Source organism: Oryzias melastigma, linkage group LG1 (genome assembly GCF_002922805.2).
Source record: "Oryzias melastigma strain HK-1 linkage group LG1, ASM292280v2, whole genome shotgun sequence".
In the NCBI taxonomy this organism is placed as follows: domain Eukaryota; kingdom Metazoa; phylum Chordata; class Actinopteri; order Beloniformes; family Adrianichthyidae; genus Oryzias; species Oryzias melastigma.
In genome coordinates, this window is record NC_050512.1 from 10,621,569 (window position 1) to 10,642,020 (window position 20,452).

Consider the following 20,452-nt stretch of genomic DNA (forward strand, 5'->3'; position numbering starts at 1 on the left):
TAAACTATATTTATTATGCTTGTGAAAAATAATAAAATAACTTTTAATGAATTAAATATATTTTATTAACCGCACGCTTTAATGTGTCAACATTTACAGCCCTGGTTATTTTGCTTGGTATCGATTTAAAATGAAACGATATTTAATTGATTATTTATGAGTGTCCTTCGTTTTTGTTTACCACACAAACCCCAGCTGCTGGTTGGTAAAAAAGCACACTGAGCCTCTTGGAGCAGCTTTACACCAAGAAAAAAATAGAACTTGCTGTATCACCTTGTGTTAAATGTTTAGTCATTTAATAAAAATGATTTACCATTTTATTAGAATTAAATATGTAAACATTCTCTGACCTCTAAAGTCAGTCCACTTGCTCCATCCAACAACACATTCATTCTTTGCCCATGTTTGGAGTTTTAAACATATTTGTACTGCAAACTTCAGCAAAAGCAAAGCCTCGTTGTGAGGGTGAGCAACTGTCTTTCTGCTGCAGAGAGTAATGCACCATGAGGGCTTTCACTGGTAACGACTCCACAAAGCCGGATAGCCATGCAAAAGAGCAAAAAGGATGACAATAATCTGCCTTCAGGGTAGGTAGATCATCTGGCATTGAAAAAGTAAATGCTAAATAAACGGGCAGCTCAGATGTGAATGTACGCAGCAACAAATGAGTGACAGTGGCTCATGTGTTCAGAAACCTGAATTTTAAACAAAATCCTCACAAGACGGAAAGTTTTGTGTATCGGTACATCATCCCGTGTTTGGTGTTGTACTTCTGCCTTTCACTTATTGATTCTAGTTATCAGTCTCTGATTCATGCGGAGCTCAGCAGGTTATTTGATGCTGACAGGAACAGGAACCGCTCCAGATTTCTGCTGGATGATGTAGAGGACAGTAAAACGGCACGTTTCTCACATGAGCAAGTACGTGACACACAAAAAAAAGGTTTTACTGACTAAACCAAAAGGTTTTAGGAACTGAAGGAAAACACACTGCTTACTGTGTGGATATAAGTATGAATGAGTATATAAATAAGAAAAGTATGAAAAGGTAAAAATAATATTCATACTAAAATAGAACAAATTTGACATCAGATCAACTATTTGTAACACAATGACATTACTTGTTTAGGAGCAGCTAAAGTTAGATAAAGTAGATAAACTGAAGCTGATGTAAAAATGTGGTCAGATCAAGACAGAGAGTTATTTTGTGTCTGAGAGATTAAAAAGAGAAAACAGCCTCCTGCCACATTCCTGAGTAAAGTCCTGATCTTGTAAGCAAGTAAAGAGCAAACAAACCCGGGTGTTCCCCGCCTTTGCCCAACAGTGGCTGATATAGGCTCCAGCAACCCCGTGACCCCAAAGGGGATGAGGCAGATTTGGAGAATAGAAGCTAAGAGTGTTTCCTTTTGATGTGCTTCTGTCTAAAACCAAGCGGGACATACAGAAGGATCAACTCTTTTAATCAAGAAAGACCTTTGATCGAATACAGAGGTAAAAAAATGACTGAACTCAACACAACCTCCACATTTACTCAATCCTAACAAAATGTTTTGACTCTGCCTGGATTTGAAATCATAACCTTCCAGTCTCAGGGCAGACACTCTACCACAAGGCCACTGAACCTCATGAAATTTGTTATTTTATCACTAAAGGCCCATAAGATCAACAAGTAGGATTTTTTTAATGCATTAGCAAACAAAAAAAAGGAAGTGATGGCTTTACTATGACTTTTCAAAACACATCATCACAATTTTTGTATTTTCTGCACAACAAGTTGGTCTGGAGTTTAAGTCGCAGCAGCAAAAAAATGCATAATAAAGAGGAAAATCTTATAAAAGTCACACTAGAGTGTAAGTCGCATTTTTGGGATAAATTTATGTAACAAAATAAGGAACAAAAAACGTCTTCTTAAAAGGTAAATCATAATAATGAAATGGATAATGACAATAAACTGATTATATACAACCTTCACAACACATTGATGCTTATTTAGCTCATGAAACACAGGAGAAATCTAGTATATTATTGCAACTTATGAACAATTATTCTGATAACCATAGCACAAGTCAACAAAACTATTTACATCACTTCAAATCTGTAAATCCGTCAAATTCTTCTTCTACGTTGCTGTCAGGAGAAAATAATAATACACCTACAGTGCCCTCATGCAGTTCTTGCTAATTCTTTAAAAAATATATATGCAAAATATATATGCACAACTTATACTCTGAAAAATGTGGTAATTTTTTACATTTTGTATCATTTACATAAGTCGCCACCTTTCAGTCCTCTGATCTATACTTCCTATGCTTGTAGAATCCAATAAGTTAAAAAATAACCACAACAAAAAAGCATTTGGGGATTCAAATGAGTGTAAAAATACTCAATAGGTTCCACGCATTTTACATATGATCAGTACATATCTGTTACATGATGTGTGAATCATGTTACTGAAATCTGGAAATAATGTTTTCTGAGATTAATCAATAATCAATAGGCACTCAACTTTGTTACTTGAAAAAAATCGGCACTTGATTTGATCAAAACAGATTACGAAAACTATGCAAAACTGTAAAATGAAGTAACTATGTAGGATTATACAAATTGGCTTCTTCCCCCAATACTTAATTAATGAAATGTGACACAAGTGAGTTTTTATTTGTCCTTTCTAATAATGCATTTCATTATTTCTGTAATGACTTTAAAAAATCTGTGATTTTCTTTTCTTTGTCTTTTCCACAATTTATGTTTGAAACTAATGGTCAATCAATTTAATTTAATAAAAAAAAATCAGCCAAACAAACATCCTGTCACTAAATGACAAAGAAAAACTAATAAATCCAAGTTTATTCAATTAGAGATGTAAACTTTAACAATCTAATAATCAATGTTTCCTTCTTTTGATCACAGAACATTTTTCTCACCTTTGTCTTCTTCTTCCTCCTTCACGGTAATCCTAATCTCTGTGCTGCTGTCATGCTGCTCCTCTGTGTCCTCTGAAATGCTGTAATCCTGATCATCTGACACGTGTTGTGGACTTTCTTCTGCTGCAAAATAAAAAACATCAAATTTGTGTTCACTGGCGATTGCACGATTACAAACTAACACATAAAAAGTGATGCTTAGGTACCACATAAAAGCTCATCCTCCTCTTCCTGCTTCACTATTACATTCATCTGAGGGTTGTTTGCTGCTTTTTCTACATCTTTAACTTCAGACTCAGCATCTTTGCTGCTGTCTGAACTTTCTGTTGAAGGTGGCTCGGCAACGGAAGGCAAATTCTGGTCATCAGGCACCTACGAAACAATATTATTTAACGTAAATGAAGCAGAAGAAAAAAGTTGTTTCCATCTAATCGTTTGTGCTGCCACTACCTTACAGCTGATGTTGCTTTCGAGGTCCCGATGGGCGGATTCCTCCACACAAGCTTGAAGCGCTTCAGCCGGATCGCTCTTGCTGTGTGTGCACGAGCGTTTATGGTTCCTAAGCGTTCCCGCCAGGGAAAAGTGCCTCCCACAGTCGGCGCAGGTGTATGGCTTTTCTCCGGTGTGAATCCTGACGTGTCTTCGGAGCTCTCCTGGCGCCACAAAAGATTTGTCACACTGCGTGCAGCTGTAGGGCTTCTCTCCGGTGTGCGTCCGCATGTGCGTCGTCAGCGTCCACTGCTGTGCGAAGGTCTTGCCGCAGTCGGAGCAGTGGTACGGCGTGATGCCGGTGTGCAGGCGCTCGTGCCTCACGAGCGTGCCCGACAACGCGAAGCGCTTGTCGCAGAACGAGCACTGGAAGGGCCTCTCTCCGGTGTGAGTCCTCTGGTGGTCCCTCAGCTCGGCTGCAGAGTTGCAGCTCTTCTCGCATTCCGAGCAAGGAAACTTCTTCCTGGTGAAGCCCTCCACGATCTCGGAGTGCATGGCCTCCAAGTGTGTCTTCAGGTGCCAATGGCGGGAAAAGCTCTTCAGGCAGATGGAGCAGTGGTAGGGCCGCTCGCCGGTGTGCGTCCGCCGATGGAGTCGGAGCTCGCCCTGACTCGCGAACCTTTTTTCACAGAAAGTGCACGGGAACGGCTTTTCCCCAGTGTGGACCCTTTCGTGGATCATGAGGAGCCCCTTCTCTGGAAATCTCTTCTCACACATGGAGCACGGGAAGGGCCTCTCGCCGGAGTGCGTGCGGAGGTGGCGCTGGAGCTTAGAGGCGTAGGGAAAATCTTTCCCACACACCAAGCAGCTATGAAGAGGTTTGTCATTCTCTATGGGGTCAGATTTCTTGGAGGAAATATCTGAATGCACAACACCAGAGACGGCATTTAATCCTGTGTGGACACAAACAACAGCAGTGGAAACCAATGAGAGCTTTTAAAGTCAGTCTGGAAAATTAAATCCCACAAATGTAATATATATATTTGTAAATGCACATAAAGTTATGCTCATCCTGTAAAAATCTGTCACTTATTATGAGCAAAAACTTAAGTTAAAGCACAAAATACTAAGTTTACTGACAGTTAAAAGAAGCATATATGTTCTTATTAAATATAATAACTCAGAATTTAAATCTAAATTGACTGAAGTCTGTCTGGGAACCTCATACAAACATATACTTGTGCATTTCTTTGCTTAATTTTCCAGTGTTTGAGTCTGTGCAGGTAAAGTGACTTTACAACACCACCAGGTTGTTTTGTTCAGTTGCTGATCATAGGTGTTTCACCAGGATAATGACCCAAAACTCCAACAGCTCAAAACAAACAGTAATGGCTGTTTATAAAACCACTGGACTGCTTCAAAGTAGCTTTTCTGAGCTTTAAAGCAATGAAAAACACTGAATACATTTGAATGCACACGTTTATGTTGAGTTCTTTAAATACATTTGGTTTTAGAACTGTTCTGGCCGTAATAATTTTTTTTTTTCCACAAGTCTTTTGGTTAACAAATCCGAAGTTTATTCTAATTTTCGATTTTACGTGACTTAATTAAATATTAATTTGTAAATTTTAAAGTCAAAACTAATTGTGTTTGGTTAACAGAAAAAAAAGTTGAGAAAACTTTTTACTAAACTGTGTAAACAGTAGGGATGTAGATCAAAATTGATTAGTCAATATATTGCGATAATTTGTTTGTTGTCATATGTACCAATTTAAAAATGCTGATAAGCTGATATTTAATTCGTTATTTGCGAGTGTCCATCAGTGTCTTACTTTTGTTTTCCACCTAAAACCCCCACCACTAGTTGGCAGAACAGGACACTGAGCCTCTTTGATGTATCATGATATTGTATTGTATCGTGAGACGCGTATCAGGATATGTGTCGTGTCACCAGGCTCTTGCTAATACAAACCCCTAGTAAACAGTGCATTTCTTATAGAAATTTTACATTAAAAACAACAGAAAAAGCTGTTATTTGTCAAAAAAGTTGACAATCTCAACTTTAAAGAATTAGTAAAATTATTTTAAGTTGAGATTTATTTGACTTTAAAATTTTGTTTTTTTAAACTCAGCCTTAATGAGCCGTACTTTTAAATCTTAAGGAAAACCTGTAGCAGCTCCATCAAGCCATCAACCTGAGAAAAATGAAGGTGTGAGCTCACAATGATTGGATAAATAAACCTGTACAAAAATGTCTGTTTTTATTTGTTGACTTTCTATAGATACATTTTTCCTCTCATCAACTCCATTTATAGGGCACCTATATTGTTTTAGTACTTACTGAGATCAGCAAAATCGACTTCTTCTCCATCCGAGTTTATCAGGCCGCCTATTTCTTGTTGATCGTCATCAACAAGAACCACAGCTGGTTCAAAGCCATCTGGGTTTTCAGAGCCCATTTCTCAGAGATGCAACCTGGTAAGAGTAAAAAAAAAACATGTACTTATACATGCACAATAAAATAAAAAAAGATTGAGACAATCTGATTTTAACAATACTGTGATTTTTTACATGTATTCATAATTGATGAAGCTTGTGTCAATGTAGTTTTTAGCAGCTTTATTGATACCCAGTACAAGCAGATGTATGGCGATGAAGAAGGGGTGTAATAAATAATCAACCTAAACGATGAATCAATTTACAACCCTATGCCAGATCGATCTGTTTGAGGCAAGTTGTTAATCGAGTCAACTTATATTATTATAAAATAGTTTCAAAATGAAATAAATAGAATATATCAATCAGCAGAAAACACATGTGATGACAGTAAGAAAAGGATCAGCCATCATAACAGTTCAATGCATGGAAACACTTTGAATTTTACAGTCATGTGACCATACAGTGTGGTAGAATGTTCTAATAATAATTTTATGTGGAAAAACAACAGTGGGCTGAACTTTATGAAACTCCAATGTGAATGGATTTGTCATAATTTCATATTTGTATACATATTTAATTTAGATTTGATTATCTTGCACATATATTGTGTCAATCACATTGTGCCCCTCAAATACGGGTTGTGTCAAGAAGGGCATCCGGCGTAAAAAAACTGCCAAATCTCTGAAGCGAAACAGTGGGTGCTGTTTCACTGGGGCAACCCCAAAAGGGAAAAGCCGAAAGTGAACAACAATCATATCAACAACCACAAATTACGATATGTGTCAAATTATTATATGAATCGTTGCACCACTACTTTGAAGATCAAATCTATTACAATAAAGCCTAACTTCCTGTAAAACAATGGTGTTACAGAAAGGTCATAACACTGTTAGCTATAAATTTGTAAGCTATGAAAAAAAAGTTGTTTGTATTTCTGGAGTAAATACATGCTTCAGTGACACAATTTTAACTTGAGAAAGTTAATGTTTACATCTAAAGGACAAAAGTCACAACACATTTTTTGTTATTACGCTAAAACTTTTGTATTAAATCCATTTTAAAACGATTAGCTAAACACCTGAAGCATCAGAACAGAATAAAAGTGTAACAGAAATTTAACTTCTTTTGTAGCTTTTCTGATAGTAATATGCTGTCATGGCATTAATGAGCTGCAAATGTGTTAGAAATTATACATTAGCTTTTAAATAGTCAACTAATTTCCTTAAATGATTTTATTTATTGAAGGACTAATACTGATTAGTTAACTCCAGCTGACAAATCTTAATAGGAGATCTACAAAAATGAACTATTTTTTTAATGGATTGAATCAAGACAGAAGCTATTCTGAAACCACAATTGATTTGAGATTCAACACCTCCACTGTGGAGGACATCTGTGTCCAGCCCAAGGACACTTCAGCAGAGCAGGACTCGATAGATGACAAGGAGTCTTGATGCTGAGCCTTCACCCCAGTGCCTCATGCATTTCTGTCAACAGAATGATTCCGAAGACCCGAGAGAGGAAAACACCTGCGTGCACATCGTTTGTGTGAAATAAGACCAGCTAGCTCATTAGCATTAGCCTAAAGGGATCTCGATTTGCAGAATCATAACTTTACTTTCAGTAATGTGTCAGAATACTGACGGACGGCCCATGCAAAACAACAACAAAGACCAGTAAATGTAATAAAGCAGACAGTTTACTATTCGGACGCGATGTATCTTTTGCATCGCAGCAGCGATGACCACAGAGATGGTCATCGACCACCTCCACCTTTGAGAGGACTGTTGATAGCAAGCTAGCTTTATCACCTGAAACTATCTTCACTATTTATCACAGCCACAGTTTATATACAGGACTAGCGAACAATAGCTTCTCGGATTATTAACTGAACCCAAAAAGAAAACTACTAATATGAATAAAACATCTCTCTTTGGACTTAGTAGGACTGGCTAACTCGGCTAGCTAACCTGTACATCAGACAATAGACATGTTGACAAACCTCTGCATAGATTTTTCCTTCGACTAAAGGCAGTGGAGCGAGGTGACAATGCTTCTATTTCAATATAAGGTTCATTCTTAGTGTGTGCAAAGAGCAGGTCAAATTTACATCAAGAAACTACTGCATTATGTTCAAAGAATGTCTGGATTTAATAACAATCTTTCTAGCTTTAGCTAACAGCAGGCGGATGACAGCACTGTCAGTACTTCCGGTTAGCTTTGGTGTCAAAATAAAAGCACCAATCAGAGAACTTAATGAAGTAGTTTACATTCAGTTCATTTCTGAGGACTTTCTCGCTCTTGTTTAAGTACATTAGAAATACAGGGTTTTCTTAAAAAAATACTACTATAATTATTAAACAAAATTAGGTATTACTCCAAAGGGTTCACAAACTTTGTTATTGCAACAGCAAGTGTAACAAACCAAATGGATGCATTTTTTAATGTTGCTAGAAACAGATCACTTATATTTTAAAACGGTTCCCTTTTTCTTTTCTTTTTTTAAATGTTTCTTCAAATAAAAACATTAATTGATTTGTTAAAAATCAAAATGAAAATGACAAGAAATGTGTTAAAATAAAAGCATTTTTTTAGGTTATCAAAACTTTCACAGGAGTATAAGACTAAGTTTTTAAAAAAATATATTATCTCTGGTCTGACAGAAAGAGAACAAAACCCGTATTGTTTTGTGAGCCAAAACAAACTGCTGTCTCTGCATCATTAAAGCTGTCCAGACTCTTATGGAAGGGACCAAATCTAATGTCAAAAACAACTTAATTTAAACTCTTCTTACTGCTACAGGCTGATCCCAACACTCGCAGGGGCTCTTCAAAACTGAGAAAAGCTTTTTTAAACATCCTTAAAACAGCAGTCTGTTCACTAACAGTTATATTTGTACTAGAGACACATTGATTCACTTTCGATACATTTCAATTTAAATCTTTATTTATTTATTTTTAATTTTCAGTGTGATCTGTGTATTACAAAACTAAAAATTCAGGAACATCTTGCTTTAAATGTATTGATGAGTAGTAACAATGAAGGAAAACTTTTCAGTTGGATTATACTAAGCTTGCTTTAAAGTAATACTAAATCCATTTTACGTTTGAATGATATACCCTAAACATACAGTATCCAGCGGGGTTGCAACAGTTCCCCTTCCCCATGATTCAGTTCAATTGTGTCACGTAGTGTTTTAGTTTACTTGTTCTTGATGACTTCAGAGGTGTTTCCTTATACCTATGGTACATGTTAAAATTTAGAATATTACATGGACCTTAGCTCATTTATAACCTCTGTATCTAAAGGTAGAGATGTGTTTGTATTCCAGTGATGGTTTCAAACACCTGTTTTTCTCAAGGGAAACTGCAGGGAACAGCTTAAAATGTTTCAAATGTCATTGAACAACTCACTGTGGATTCAGTTTTTGTTCCCATAAGGTGAAATAAAATGTGCTTTAATACAATAAGCAGTTAAAAATACCCGAGACAAGGCCTGATTCTCTCACTTCTTTCCAATCCTTTTTTGGAATCTCTTTGCTTCATAGTTGAACTTTCTCCCTCACTTCTGTCTTATTTTTGTTCCGGCGTTGGACTAAATTACCACTAGCCATACTTAATGATACGTAAACAGATAAACAGAATGATGCGTTCTTCAGATGGATCTGAAAAGCAGCATAATTTAGGAAACAATATTTTATATAGATAAGCAGGCAGCTCTGCAACAATCCAAGTTTTGATCATTTTCCAGTACATAAAAACACAACTCAGTCTCTCTCATTCAATGAAGCTCATTTCTATGAAGAAATAATCAGAAATGCAATTTTAAGCTTAATTTTTTTTTATATATGTCCTTCGTGATAACATGTTAAAAACACCAAAAACACAATTTTCATTGGAATGAGTCTTTAAATATTTGACAGCAAGGTAAAGTTGTAAAGCTATTTGTGTGGGAAGGAGGTCTGGATCACCTTATACTGTCTCCTCAAAGTTGCATCAATATGACAAGAAAAAGGATGTTGTAATAACTTGTAAAAAGGTGTCCATTCATCAGCTGCCAGACCAGCAGTAATCACTAACATCTGAAAATCCTCAATATTTTTTTTAGTTAGTTTTCATTGATTGTTTTTCTTTATAGCTGAAATTTATCAGATGTATTTCTAGTTTTAATAATTTTCTAGTTGTATTTCTATTTTCTTTTAATGGTTTCAAAGCGAATTGAATGAAAAATAAATGATGATTAAAAGTCTCATAAGCCCAACCTTATTCCAGTTTGCATTAGGAGAAAAATGCTGGACAGCATGTATGTGGCAAACGGTATCCAGTTCTTTTTATTTTTTCCTTCTACAGCTTTCAGAGAAGCCACTACTTTATTGACTTTTGATCTGTCCTTGGCTCAATTTAAAGCCCATATAAAGTAGTGCTTAAGTCTGTGGTTCTTTTATTTTCTTTGTGTTTTTTGCTCTGATCGGTAAAAAAAGGAGGATCAACTTTATCATAAAAAGAGACAGAAGTAAGGAGCTTTCTTGCCATTTCAAATAAAGAAAAAAAGTAAGAATTGGAGACAAAGTTTGTTTTCCATAAACACAGATCTCCAGAAAACACGGATGCTTTATTGTTCAAATATTATTTGACGTGAAGGATACAAAGGCACTAAAATTGTACAAATGAGTCACTAGAGAGGAGTAAACAGGCATGAAATGGGATGACACGACTACACCTCCATATTACAGTTGGCAACCAGCACTGAGTTTATAGAAATACATTTTTCATACACCGGATGATCATTTCTGTTCTGCTGAATGGAGGGTAAAAAAACTGAAGAGGATGGCTTGAAGGTTAGATGTGTAGAATTTGCTGTTTTGGTCGTCCGATCGGCCTGATTCTGATTCCAGAGTGTGTGAGCTGATGCTGCCGCAGGCCCTGTCTGTAAATGAAGCTCTTTCCACATTCCCCGCACTGATAGGGTCTCTCGCCGGTGTGAAGCCTGTGGTGGACCTTCAGCTCCTCCACTCTGGAGTAGCTTTCATTGATGAACCTTTTGCCACAGTCGGGGCAGGAGTAGGGCTTGTCTTTGATGTGAGTTTTCATGTGTTCTTCCAGCTTTTCCTTCTCCTGGAACTGAACGCCACAGCGGTGGCAGAAGAGAAACTGTAACCTACGGTCCATGTCCAGGTCTGAGTCAGCAGCCGTGTCCTTAAGTAAGGTAACGTGGTATGCTTGCAATGCTGGCTGGCTCTTGCAGTCCTTTTCACTCTCCAGGAAGGACAATCGGATCTTGGACTCTCCTGGCAGAGACTTCAAGTGTTCCGAGAGTTCTGCTGCGGCAGGATTCACCTCATCGACCACATCCACAGCACTTTTTCCCCCTAACAAGAAAGACAGTAAATCCACGATAGTTTGCTTAGTTTTAACAGATAGTCTAATAAAATGTAATTTTTTAGAAAAATTCCTCACCAAGGTGGACTTTATAGTGAGTTTTGAGGTTTCCTTTCTGGTTAAAACCCCGACTGCAGATGGAGCAGCTGTATGGTTTTTCTCCCGTATGGATCAGCTGATGTCGCTCTAGTTTATAAGCATGAAGGAATTCTTTTCCACAAACAGTGCAGTGGTACTCGGTCTTCTCCTTGGGAAGTTTTAACCGCTCAGGAGGAATTTGTACAGACACGGGAACAGTCTTTCTTCCAGGACGTTTCTTACCTGCATGGGGGAAAAGAATAATAACTGTAAGTTTAAGAAATTAGGATTTATTTGGCAGCTGATTTGTGCGACAATCTGACAATACCTAACGGTACAGGAGATGCAGACGGTATCTTCACTACTTTTTCTTTCTCCTCCTCGTTGTCCTCTTCTTCTCCCAGACTCATAATTTTTGTGGCATGTGAGGGATTGCTGTGGTACTGCTGGCTTTGCAGCTGAGAGTCAGAGACAAAATGATCAGTAACTTTTTCTTGAGAGACCAAGTTTTAGCTCAGTACACTCAGTGTTTTGTAGTTAGTAAGCTGTAAAGATTTAAACAGCCTTTCTGTGGAAGACAATGATTTCCTTTTTACATGTATATTGTGCATTATATGAAAGCTACTGAAGATTGTTTCATAATAAAATGATAATCATTGTGACGTTCTTAAGTTCAGCGCATCATCTACAAACAGAAGCACTAAATCTCAATTGTTAGATTTTATCTTCTTCAAAATAAAGGAAAAAAGATTTTAAAAATACTGACTAAAATATGTATTTTTTAAAACAAAGAAACTTACCTGACAAGGTTGTAGACACTCTTTGCAATCAGATCCTTTGTCAGAAGAATGTTCTTTAAGGACAAAGAGAAGAATATTACAACTGAATTAGGAAAAGCTATTTCACTAACCCAGGGGGTGGCAACCTTTAACAGTAAAACAGCCATTTGGGCTTGACTGATCAAAATCTAGAAGGTTAACTTTACCTTTTAGGAAATTTGGATTGCATTCATGACCTTCCTTTTTTAAAAAATAAATATGAATTATGCCTATTTTTTGGCATAAAAACATAAAAAGAACGCAGCAACTCTCATTTTTTTTTTTTTTTACGTGTGACAAAAGCTCAAATAACTTATTAAAAAAAAAAGGTGCTCCGTGCCAAACAGGATCATCTCAGTGCAGCTCTAAGTGGCTAGTAACCATTGATGTGCAGCATAAGATAATATGTGCTTTTACCTCATAAAAGATCAAACTTTTTACCAAAGTTTTGCTTTGCATTTAAAATCTGTTCATTCTGGAGGTAGCGTTGAGCAAACAAGACGTCTTCAGGTCAACAGGGATGTGAACCTCAGCCATCAATTCATACATTTAACTAATCTAAATTAAATTACTGTTAATTAAGTAATCCATACTTTTAAAAAATTGCATTTTATTTTTCTTTTATTTATTTTTTTGTTGTTTTTCCCCTCTTTGTCCTCAGTAATCTTACACTGCTGTTTTTTTTTTTTTATTTTAGTTTGGGGTTGGACCTTGGTAGTCTTAGTTTCCTGGCTTTGTTTATTTGTTTGTTTGTTTTCTTTAGGTAGCCTAACCAAAACTACCTAAAGAAAACAAACACTGAAAACACTGAACCCATAAACCATCAAAATTCAACAAGCGTCGTCAATGGATCCATTGGTTCAATGTATTTCTGCTTATGCCCCCCCCGTCCTTAGAGGTTACATCTACAATTTGTGCTTTAGTGTTTTATTTTAGAGACATATGTGTGTGAAAGTTTAAAAAGATCTGCATGACTCAAATGTTTTTTTTGTTCTTTATTAAGCTAAAGTGGTGATTGTACAAAATAACGTGCACACAGAGTGTGATGCACTGGAAACGACAGTTAGGGAAAGCCTGTTTGAACATGTTTGCAGGAACTTGTCGATTCATGTTATAAGTAAACAATGTAGGCATGGTGGGTAAAAAAAATAATCAGGGATTTTTAAATACAGACTAGAGAATCAGTGTATAATGCCACATCTGTATAGAATATCAACCTTCTTTATAAACTAAATCAAAATGTGATTTTAAGTCTTTTCTTTCAAAAGCCCACATTGCACTGCTTTTCTTTGCTATTTTTCACATATTACATGTATAGGTATTTTATGTCAATATTTAAAATAAGAAAATTACAGGGCTGCAAAGCACCAGAAAATATCCTCAAGTTTTTCCTCACAGTGTGTTTTGTAAAATGAATAATGATGACAGAGCACGCAATAAGAGCACTACCTTGTGTTACTGTACTTACCTTTGTTCCATTCAGTCATTTCTCCATCAGAACTCATTAAACCTCCTGTTTCTTTATCCTGCATCTCCTCTTCCTCCTCCGGTGTCTAGACTCTTAACAATCACATGAAGACTTTGGTGGTTTAGCTTGGCTGAAGCCATCTTTAGTCCCTCTGATGTCAGTCTGCTCCATTAAGAACAACCCTAAACACAGATAGCAGAGCTTGGATTCATTTTTCCTTTACTTCCCTTCTTGTGGCACCAAAGACACTTTAAATTGTGGATTTTATATCTGTTTTATGTGCAAATTCTTGTTCAGTTAGTACTGCATTTAAAGGAATTCTTAAGTGCCCAGATGTTGCAAATTATTAATTTACACATTACACTAAGGTTGTTGCAGAAAAACAGTTTCATTTTCAGAGATCTTCCATCATACAAAAAAAAAGTCTTGCAGTCTATTAAACTCATTGTATTTAGTTTGCTTAAAGACAAAAATAGATAGACATGGTTTAGTTGGCTGCTTTTTTATTATTTTATTGCATATTTATCAATTAATAGAAGTAGCATTTAATATTTTTTCTTTGCTTTAATAATAAAATCAAAAGAGCTCTTCCTGAAATTATTCCGAACATCACTCTGACTGAGCTTTAAGATCTTTTGTAGCAAAGTCTATATATTTTTCAAATAAAATCCACTAGAACTCCCACGGTAGTCATTTTGATAGCTTTCAAAATTTGCAATGCCATGACTTGTTAAAAAACATATGGATCCATGTGTCCCTTTTCCTAAATAAATGTATATATTATTTTTTCATTGTTTTATCATTAAAATTTACAAACACAGAAAAAATATGAGTGAAACTACCTCAAATTGACTGCTATTATAATCCACACAATGCACAAAATGAGGATTAACATCTTTAGGATTTAAAAACTGATGGACAATGTATGTTTTATTAAAAAAAAACTTGGCAATATTTAGGAAGACACGAATATGAATTTTCTTAATTTGCCTGAACTATAATTTTGCCATTACTTAAAAGCTATTGTCTTTTGTTTTTTTTGTTTGTTTTAGGGCTTACCTTGAATTAAAAAAGACACATGAAACAACAAAAAAGAAGCCAACTTTTCTGCCATTACTGCTTCTTTCAGGCTTTCTCTAAAGAAATGGGTCAGATAAGGAGATCTTTTCTTCCTCTAAGATCTTCCTGACAGAGATAATGGCCTAAATGTGTCTAAAAAGCTGCTATAATAAGAACAATGCAAAGAAAAATAGCACCGACCCTGTTAACATGACAAATATGTTTTTCTGGCACTTTTTCTGCATTGTTCCCAATATTGCCAAATCCGTTAAAATTGAAAAAATAAAATTGGACAGTCGCAATAAATATTTTAATCAGATCTAGTGTGAGTATAATACAATTATCCATGATCTTCTCAATGATCATCATAGAAACAGGATATGGTCTCTGTGAATCAGTGATTTCTCATGACTCTTAAAATGCACTTTTATGTAAATGTTGTGTAAAGAGCCACTTCATTCTAGTGCTCTTCTATGTCCTATTGGGCGTAGCACTCCTCCCCTTCATGCGTTCCCAGATGGGATTTCATGCTCCCTGGATAGGCTGAGGTGCTGTCATGAACCAGGAACCAGAGGTGGGTTATTTTCTTTGTTTCGTCTGCATCGGTTTAATTTTCCCTTTCCATGCACGCAGGAAAGCTAAAGATTCTAAGAATGTACATCTCTGAAGCCAACAGCCTCACAGCAGAGCTTTGCCCACAGGCAAACAACTCTAGAGCCTCTCTTCACAGGATTTACTCCTCATCTACTCTTGTACTACTGAGCTCTTTTTCTAGCCTCTGAAGTTATTTCATTCTGAATGAAGCCCTATGTGTGTGTAATAAATAAGAAAAAAAAAACTCACTAAAACACCTGACATAAACACAAACTAGTAATTTTTACTCACTATAATGATTCTTCATCCAAATGTCTTCTTCTTTTGTGATTGGTTGGATCTCGGATCTCTGGTAAAGCCTGGTTCTTTTAGTTTTCATTTGGACTAAAGAGTCCACGATCCTATAAAAAACGGATGGATGATCAGTCAAAACATTGAAACACCAACATTTATTAAAAAAAAACTCAGTAAAGTCATTTCATTATCTGAGAAAAACTAAACCCTGAAGAAACTAATGCATCTGGAATCAGGGATTTCTGGCTTATGATCAAGTAAACACATCACTGATGTAAACAAACTCACATAGAAGTGCATTTAAATTATGTTTTTCTGTGCATGAAAGGATGATCTCCATGTTTTTGTTTTCATTTTCCAGTTCATGTTACATTTACTCAGGTTTCTGGATGAACAGCACCACCGTGTGTTTTAATGATCTTATCTATAGACGTCTGCCATGTATGTTGGTAGGTTTTGTTATTTGTATTGGGTAATGCAATGTGGGAAGTTTGAAGATTATGCTGAAACATGAAGTCAATGACAGAAAATCACTGTGATAACTTCTCTTTTTTTTAAATGTCTTTATTAATATTAGAAGCACACGTGACGCTGCTAGAAATTAAATGTAACATTTAAAGTATTACTTTTTGTCTACGGTTTCAAAGATCAGTGATGTGAGCCCATTGATTGTACTCTTAAACAGTAATATGTGAGCCAGGCAACAAACGGATTTAAATCACTGCTCAGTGTTTTCCAACAGTTAGGGTCAAGTTTCCCCTTAAAGACCAATTCTGATGAAATCTGTGTTTTTAACATATTCTTGTGACATTTTTATCTTCATGGAGGACATATATAAAGCTAATTTTGGTTAAAATTACATTTCTGGGTAATTCTTTATTCAAATTGTCGTACATTAGGAGCATGTGAAAAAATGCTGTTTGAATAAAAATTGTAATTGTGATCGGGCCACAAGCTCCATGCTCTGCTCCATTCTGATGCATCCACTTCTAGATGACTAGGTCCATGAACGTCTTTGTTTTCTTTGTCTGAGCTGGAATCTGGCTCTATAGTTGGATAACTCTAAAATTGTTTGTTGCATCAATAATGTTAGGCTGGGGGTGTGAGGGACTGTAAGCTAGCAGGAGAGAATGTACACAGAAAGCTTTCAGCAACAAGGAGGGGAAGAGGGGCGGGCTTTCTCTGTGCTTACAACTCAGAGAGGAATTTCTAATAAATCCCCTGCCACTTTGCAGAAACTATGTCCTAAAAAATCACCACCATATTTTTTTTATATTTTGGATAAAAATGGCAGAATACTAATTATAGGACCACTGGGAACACTTTGAGAATAGATCAGAAGATGATTGGAGTGGGACTATAATTGATCTATATTTGAAACATGTTTAAAATAATGTGGGAAAAAAAAGTTCATCATGGAAGAGTAGATATAAGAAATTAAAAAAGCAGTGCACACATGAAGTATTAGGACAAACATTAAAAAAGACAACTTACAAAAACAAACAGAAAAAAACCCACACATTTTAATACAAACATTTTGTTTTGTAAAAACTACAAATGGGTTTAAGTAACTAAGAAAGTATACATTTATTGCAACTCATAACATTAGTAAATATCATATATTATAATTTTAAAATGTACATATAATAACTACATTTGTGAGAACATCAACAAATAATAGCATACTATAAATAAACATAATTATGACAGTTTTATGCAGGCATTGATTCTTAATGTGGAGCTTGAAAAAATAAGTAGAATTTAGCTAACTGGCAACCTGCTAAAATGACAAGTTTGTGTGGAATAATTCAAGGACTAAGCATTCATGTATTATAATAATAGAATTTCTGCAGGTTAACCATGCTTATTTGTCCAAGTCTAAAATAAAACTACACAGCATCAGCAGACTGAGCTATGTCATCTACTGTACCTCAAAAATACAGCCAGGGGTTGCCAGATTGGATAACAGTGACAGTCCAGATGTGCTAGTCGAGTTGTGTTGCTAGCATAGACATATTTATGCTAGTAGCGCCTCCTCTCCCTTTTTAAAAAAAAAAAAAAAGTCTTCTTCGTCTTTCCAGCTCGTCTGTCTTCTCCGAGGCAGCATTACTGCCTCCTGGCTTCCTCTGCGACGGTGCTCAGTAGCCATTACAAACAAATAATATCGCTAAAATCAAAATGCTGTCCGGCTGCATTTGTTAACCGCGACTCCTACAAAGAACCGAAAGAAAAAGTGATGGACCACGGGTGAACCGAAACCCGGGAGGGACTCTCCAGTGCCTGTCATCGTCACTGGCTGTGGGACAGTATATCTGCACGACAGTTTACTTCAGGGTGGATGTTTCTCTGCCTGCATCACCGCTGAACTTTGGTCGAATGCCGTTTCCACAGCCCGAACCTCTGACAGAAGTTGTCACCCAGGAGAGGACACACCACCACCACCACTACTACTACACGGAGCACGGTAACTGCCTCCACACCATCGCCGTGTAGGATTGGGGTTATTGGAGGAGGGGGGGCGTTAGGAGTTCTGTTTCCACGCCACCATGGCGACAGCTGCCCAAGTTAAAACGCACCCGAGTTTCTGCTTTAATTGGGGTTTAAATGACGGTGCGAGGCGAGCTAACAGAATGATTAGCTGGATAATTAAGTCAGTCTCCAGCTGGCCGCCAGTCAAAGGCTAGACCTCAGGCGAGGAACGGTAGGGTTTACTTATTTACTGACCTTTACGAATCGTAATTTAACAAACTGAGCTTCGGCGAGTGTTTGCTAGCTTAAAGAAAACTAACAAATTAGCTTGAAAGCTAACACGGACAGATAAACGCACCTGAAGTTTAGCTAATTTACAGCTAGCTAGCTAACTAACTCATTATTTGGTCTTCAAACTACACGATAGCCAAACTCGTTTCGATAAATTAAGTTAAGGGAGTTTTCTTTTAAATTTCGTCAAGCTAATATAACATGTGGAAAAATGTGAGAATTTAGTCTGACTTTTTTTTAATCCTTTTTAAAGATAATTGCAGTTCATTCAAGGTGAATGAAAAAGATTGCAGTTTAATTTACCATTCCTTTGGTTTATAAAATAGATGGTAAAAATAAATATTGGAAGACGATTGCATTTTAAAAAAGCAAACTTACTCTAGAAAGGTTAGCTAAAGTTTAAAAACTACTGCACACACCCTTTTTCCACACATGCTAGGTCTTTCTCAATAGTGACACGTTTAGGAAACAGCTCAGTCAGTGTGGCTGTGTTGAGGTTTATTTGGGAAAATTTCCTGTTAAATCTTTTATATTTTGATTTAAAAAAAAGGCACCCAGCTGCAAGTTGATATGTTTGAAAGAGCACATTATTTCAAGCCAATTAATCCCAATGCCTTTTATTTTTATGTTTATTTAGGTTAGTAGTTTAGGATAGATGTGCCAAAATACTCAAATAATTCAGATTTCTTTAAATGTTTGCTGTTTGGCACCAGTAATTTATCTGTGGATTATTTATTGCATAGCCAAAATTTTCTGCATATATATGTGCATATATATATATATATATATATATAGATGAAATAAATTTGACAATAAAAAAGACAGAAAAGCCTTATTCTTTTGTTTGCATTAGAAAGTAGAAGAAATTACTTCAATTCATTCATAGTTCATACTTAAACCAGAAGTTGTCATTTGTTATCATAGGTGATGTGAAAATGAGTGAAATGTTAGGGAGTTCAATGTGTGAGCTAACATGCTTTTAATTTGAAAGGTTGATGGATTGACTTAATTGTAAATTGGATTCACCCCAAACAACGTGACAGCAGTTTTTAGATATCTCATACTTTTCTATGTATTCTATGGATATTATATAGAAGTTCTTTTTGAATTTTACTTTCTGTAATGACAAAATCCTATGTTTCTGTGTCTACAGACTTCAATATGCTTCAACACATGGAGGGGGACTCAGCATGCGACGGAGAAACAGAATTACTGGACGAGTCCTGCTATGTATCTGTGTCTCATCGGCCCAAGCCAGCGACGAGCAACATTTCCGAAAATGAATTCTCCTGCCATTGTTGCTATGACATCCTGGTGAACCCCACCACACTGACCTGTGGACACAACTTCTGCCGCCATTGCCTGGCTCTGTGGTGGGAGTCCTCGCACAAGAATGAATGCCCGGAGTGCCGGGAGAAGTGGGAGGGGTTTCCCAAAATCAACATTCTGCTGAGGTATGCTTATGCAAAGTGACTTTTTTTTTTTTTTTTTTTTGGTCAGGGACTTTAGAATAATATTGACAGCTTGCACAAGGTAAAGGCGAGAAATAATCAAAATCTACTTGAAGCGAGTGGTTTTTAACATGCTTATGATCATTATAATGATCATTGGTTTGTATCAGCATCTTTATGGGATTTTAGATGTTTGCATCCCAGCTTGCTGCTGTTTTTTCTGAATGTCTCAAAAAAGTCTTCCTGATTATTTAAGTATGAGGAAATGGCATTTAAAAACAAAAGTAATGCCATCCTAGGATCAGATTTTGGGCCTGTTTCTCTTCCTCTATATTAACATAAGTGTTGTGTTGTGTGACCTTTGTGGACTCGCGTTCTGATGTTAAGAAATAAATGCACAATAAAGCAGATCTCCCAGTCGGCAGCAATTGAGCACTGGTGTCTGCATTGTTTTGGGGCATCTGCTTTCTCTGACAAGTTTAGTACATTTTCTTCCCTCTGATGGAGAAGATTTAAACGTTTAGGGAGAACTGGAACCAGACTTATGGAGCACTATTCTGCACTGGTCAGTCTTCAGAGAAAGGACAAGCTGGATGCTCTTGTGCTGTTTTGTCTCAGGATCTCCTGTTCAGCAGTGTTTAAAGGATCTGAATGTTAGACAGAGGAACTAAATCCCCAATTTGTTTATTATTAGACAGGTTCTAGTGTATAAATAGAGGCTGAGCAATGTGGATTTTCTAGTTCTGACTTTCATTGCTTAG

General features: G+C 36.4%; 3 protein-coding genes across 5 annotated transcripts in view; 1 reads left to right on the forward strand and 2 right to left on the reverse strand.

Annotated features, from left to right (window-relative positions):
• The window catches only part of LOC118598818 (zinc finger protein 2 homolog), a 10,188-nt gene extending 2,189 nt beyond the window's left edge, over positions 1-7,999 (reverse strand). Inside the window, exons 1-5 of the mRNA XM_036212159.1 lie at positions 7,794-7,999; positions 5,694-5,827; positions 3,374-4,305; positions 3,130-3,295; positions 2,924-3,046 (exon numbers count right to left, since the gene is read on the reverse strand). Coding sequence (XP_036068052.1) covers positions 2,924-3,046; positions 3,130-3,295; positions 3,374-4,305; positions 5,694-5,811 — 1,339 coding nt within the window. The 5' untranslated portion in view covers positions 5,812-5,827; positions 7,794-7,999. The remainder of the gene's footprint in view (positions 1-2,923; positions 3,047-3,129; positions 3,296-3,373; positions 4,306-5,693; positions 5,828-7,793) is intronic.
• A 2,361-nt stretch (positions 8,000-10,360) lies between these two features.
• Positions 10,361-17,548, reverse strand: LOC112137648 (zinc finger protein 135). Of its 2 annotated transcripts, XM_036213253.1 has the most exons (8): positions 17,411-17,548; positions 15,478-15,587; positions 13,629-13,715; positions 13,534-13,549; positions 12,048-12,100; positions 11,576-11,705; positions 11,248-11,490; positions 10,361-11,159 (listed from the first exon to the last, which is right to left on the reverse strand). In XM_036213253.1, the coding sequence occupies exons 3-8, from the start codon at positions 13,671-13,673 to the stop codon at positions 10,630-10,632; spliced, it is 1,017 nt and encodes a 338-aa protein (XP_036069146.1). In that variant the 5' UTR covers positions 13,674-13,715; positions 15,478-15,587; positions 17,411-17,548; the 3' UTR covers positions 10,361-10,629. The 2 variants fall into 2 exon arrangements, with proteins under 2 accessions (XP_036069146.1, XP_024115838.2); XM_024260070.2 differs by having other exon boundaries at positions 13,534-13,715.
• Positions 17,549-17,808: 260 nt separating this feature from the next.
• LOC112137112 (bifunctional apoptosis regulator) overlaps positions 17,809-20,452 on the forward strand; it is a 9,870-nt gene continuing 7,226 nt past the window's right edge. Inside the window, exons 1-2 of one of the 2 annotated variants that reach the window (XM_024259259.2) lie at positions 17,809-17,944; positions 19,394-19,694. In XM_024259259.2, coding sequence (XP_024115027.1) covers positions 17,857-17,944; positions 19,394-19,694 — 389 coding nt within the window. In that variant the 5' untranslated portion in view covers positions 17,809-17,856. Of the gene's footprint in view, positions 17,945-18,035; positions 18,182-19,393; positions 19,695-20,452 lie in introns of those variants that run through there. The other variant, XM_024259260.2, reaches the window with a different exon arrangement.

Coding starts and splice junctions, on each gene's coding strand:
- LOC112137648 (XM_024260070.2), bottom strand. CDS start 13,597: ATGCAGGATAAAGAAACAGGAGGTTTAATGAGTTCTGATGGAGAAATG. Junction 12,101..13,533: donor AATGACTGAATGGAACAAAG/GTAAGTACAGTA, acceptor TTGTCCTTAAAG/AACATTCTTCTGACAAAGGA. Junction 11,491..11,575: donor TGCATCTCCTGTACCGTTAG/GTATTGTCAGAT, acceptor TCCCCCATGCAG/GTAAGAAACGTCCTGGAAGA.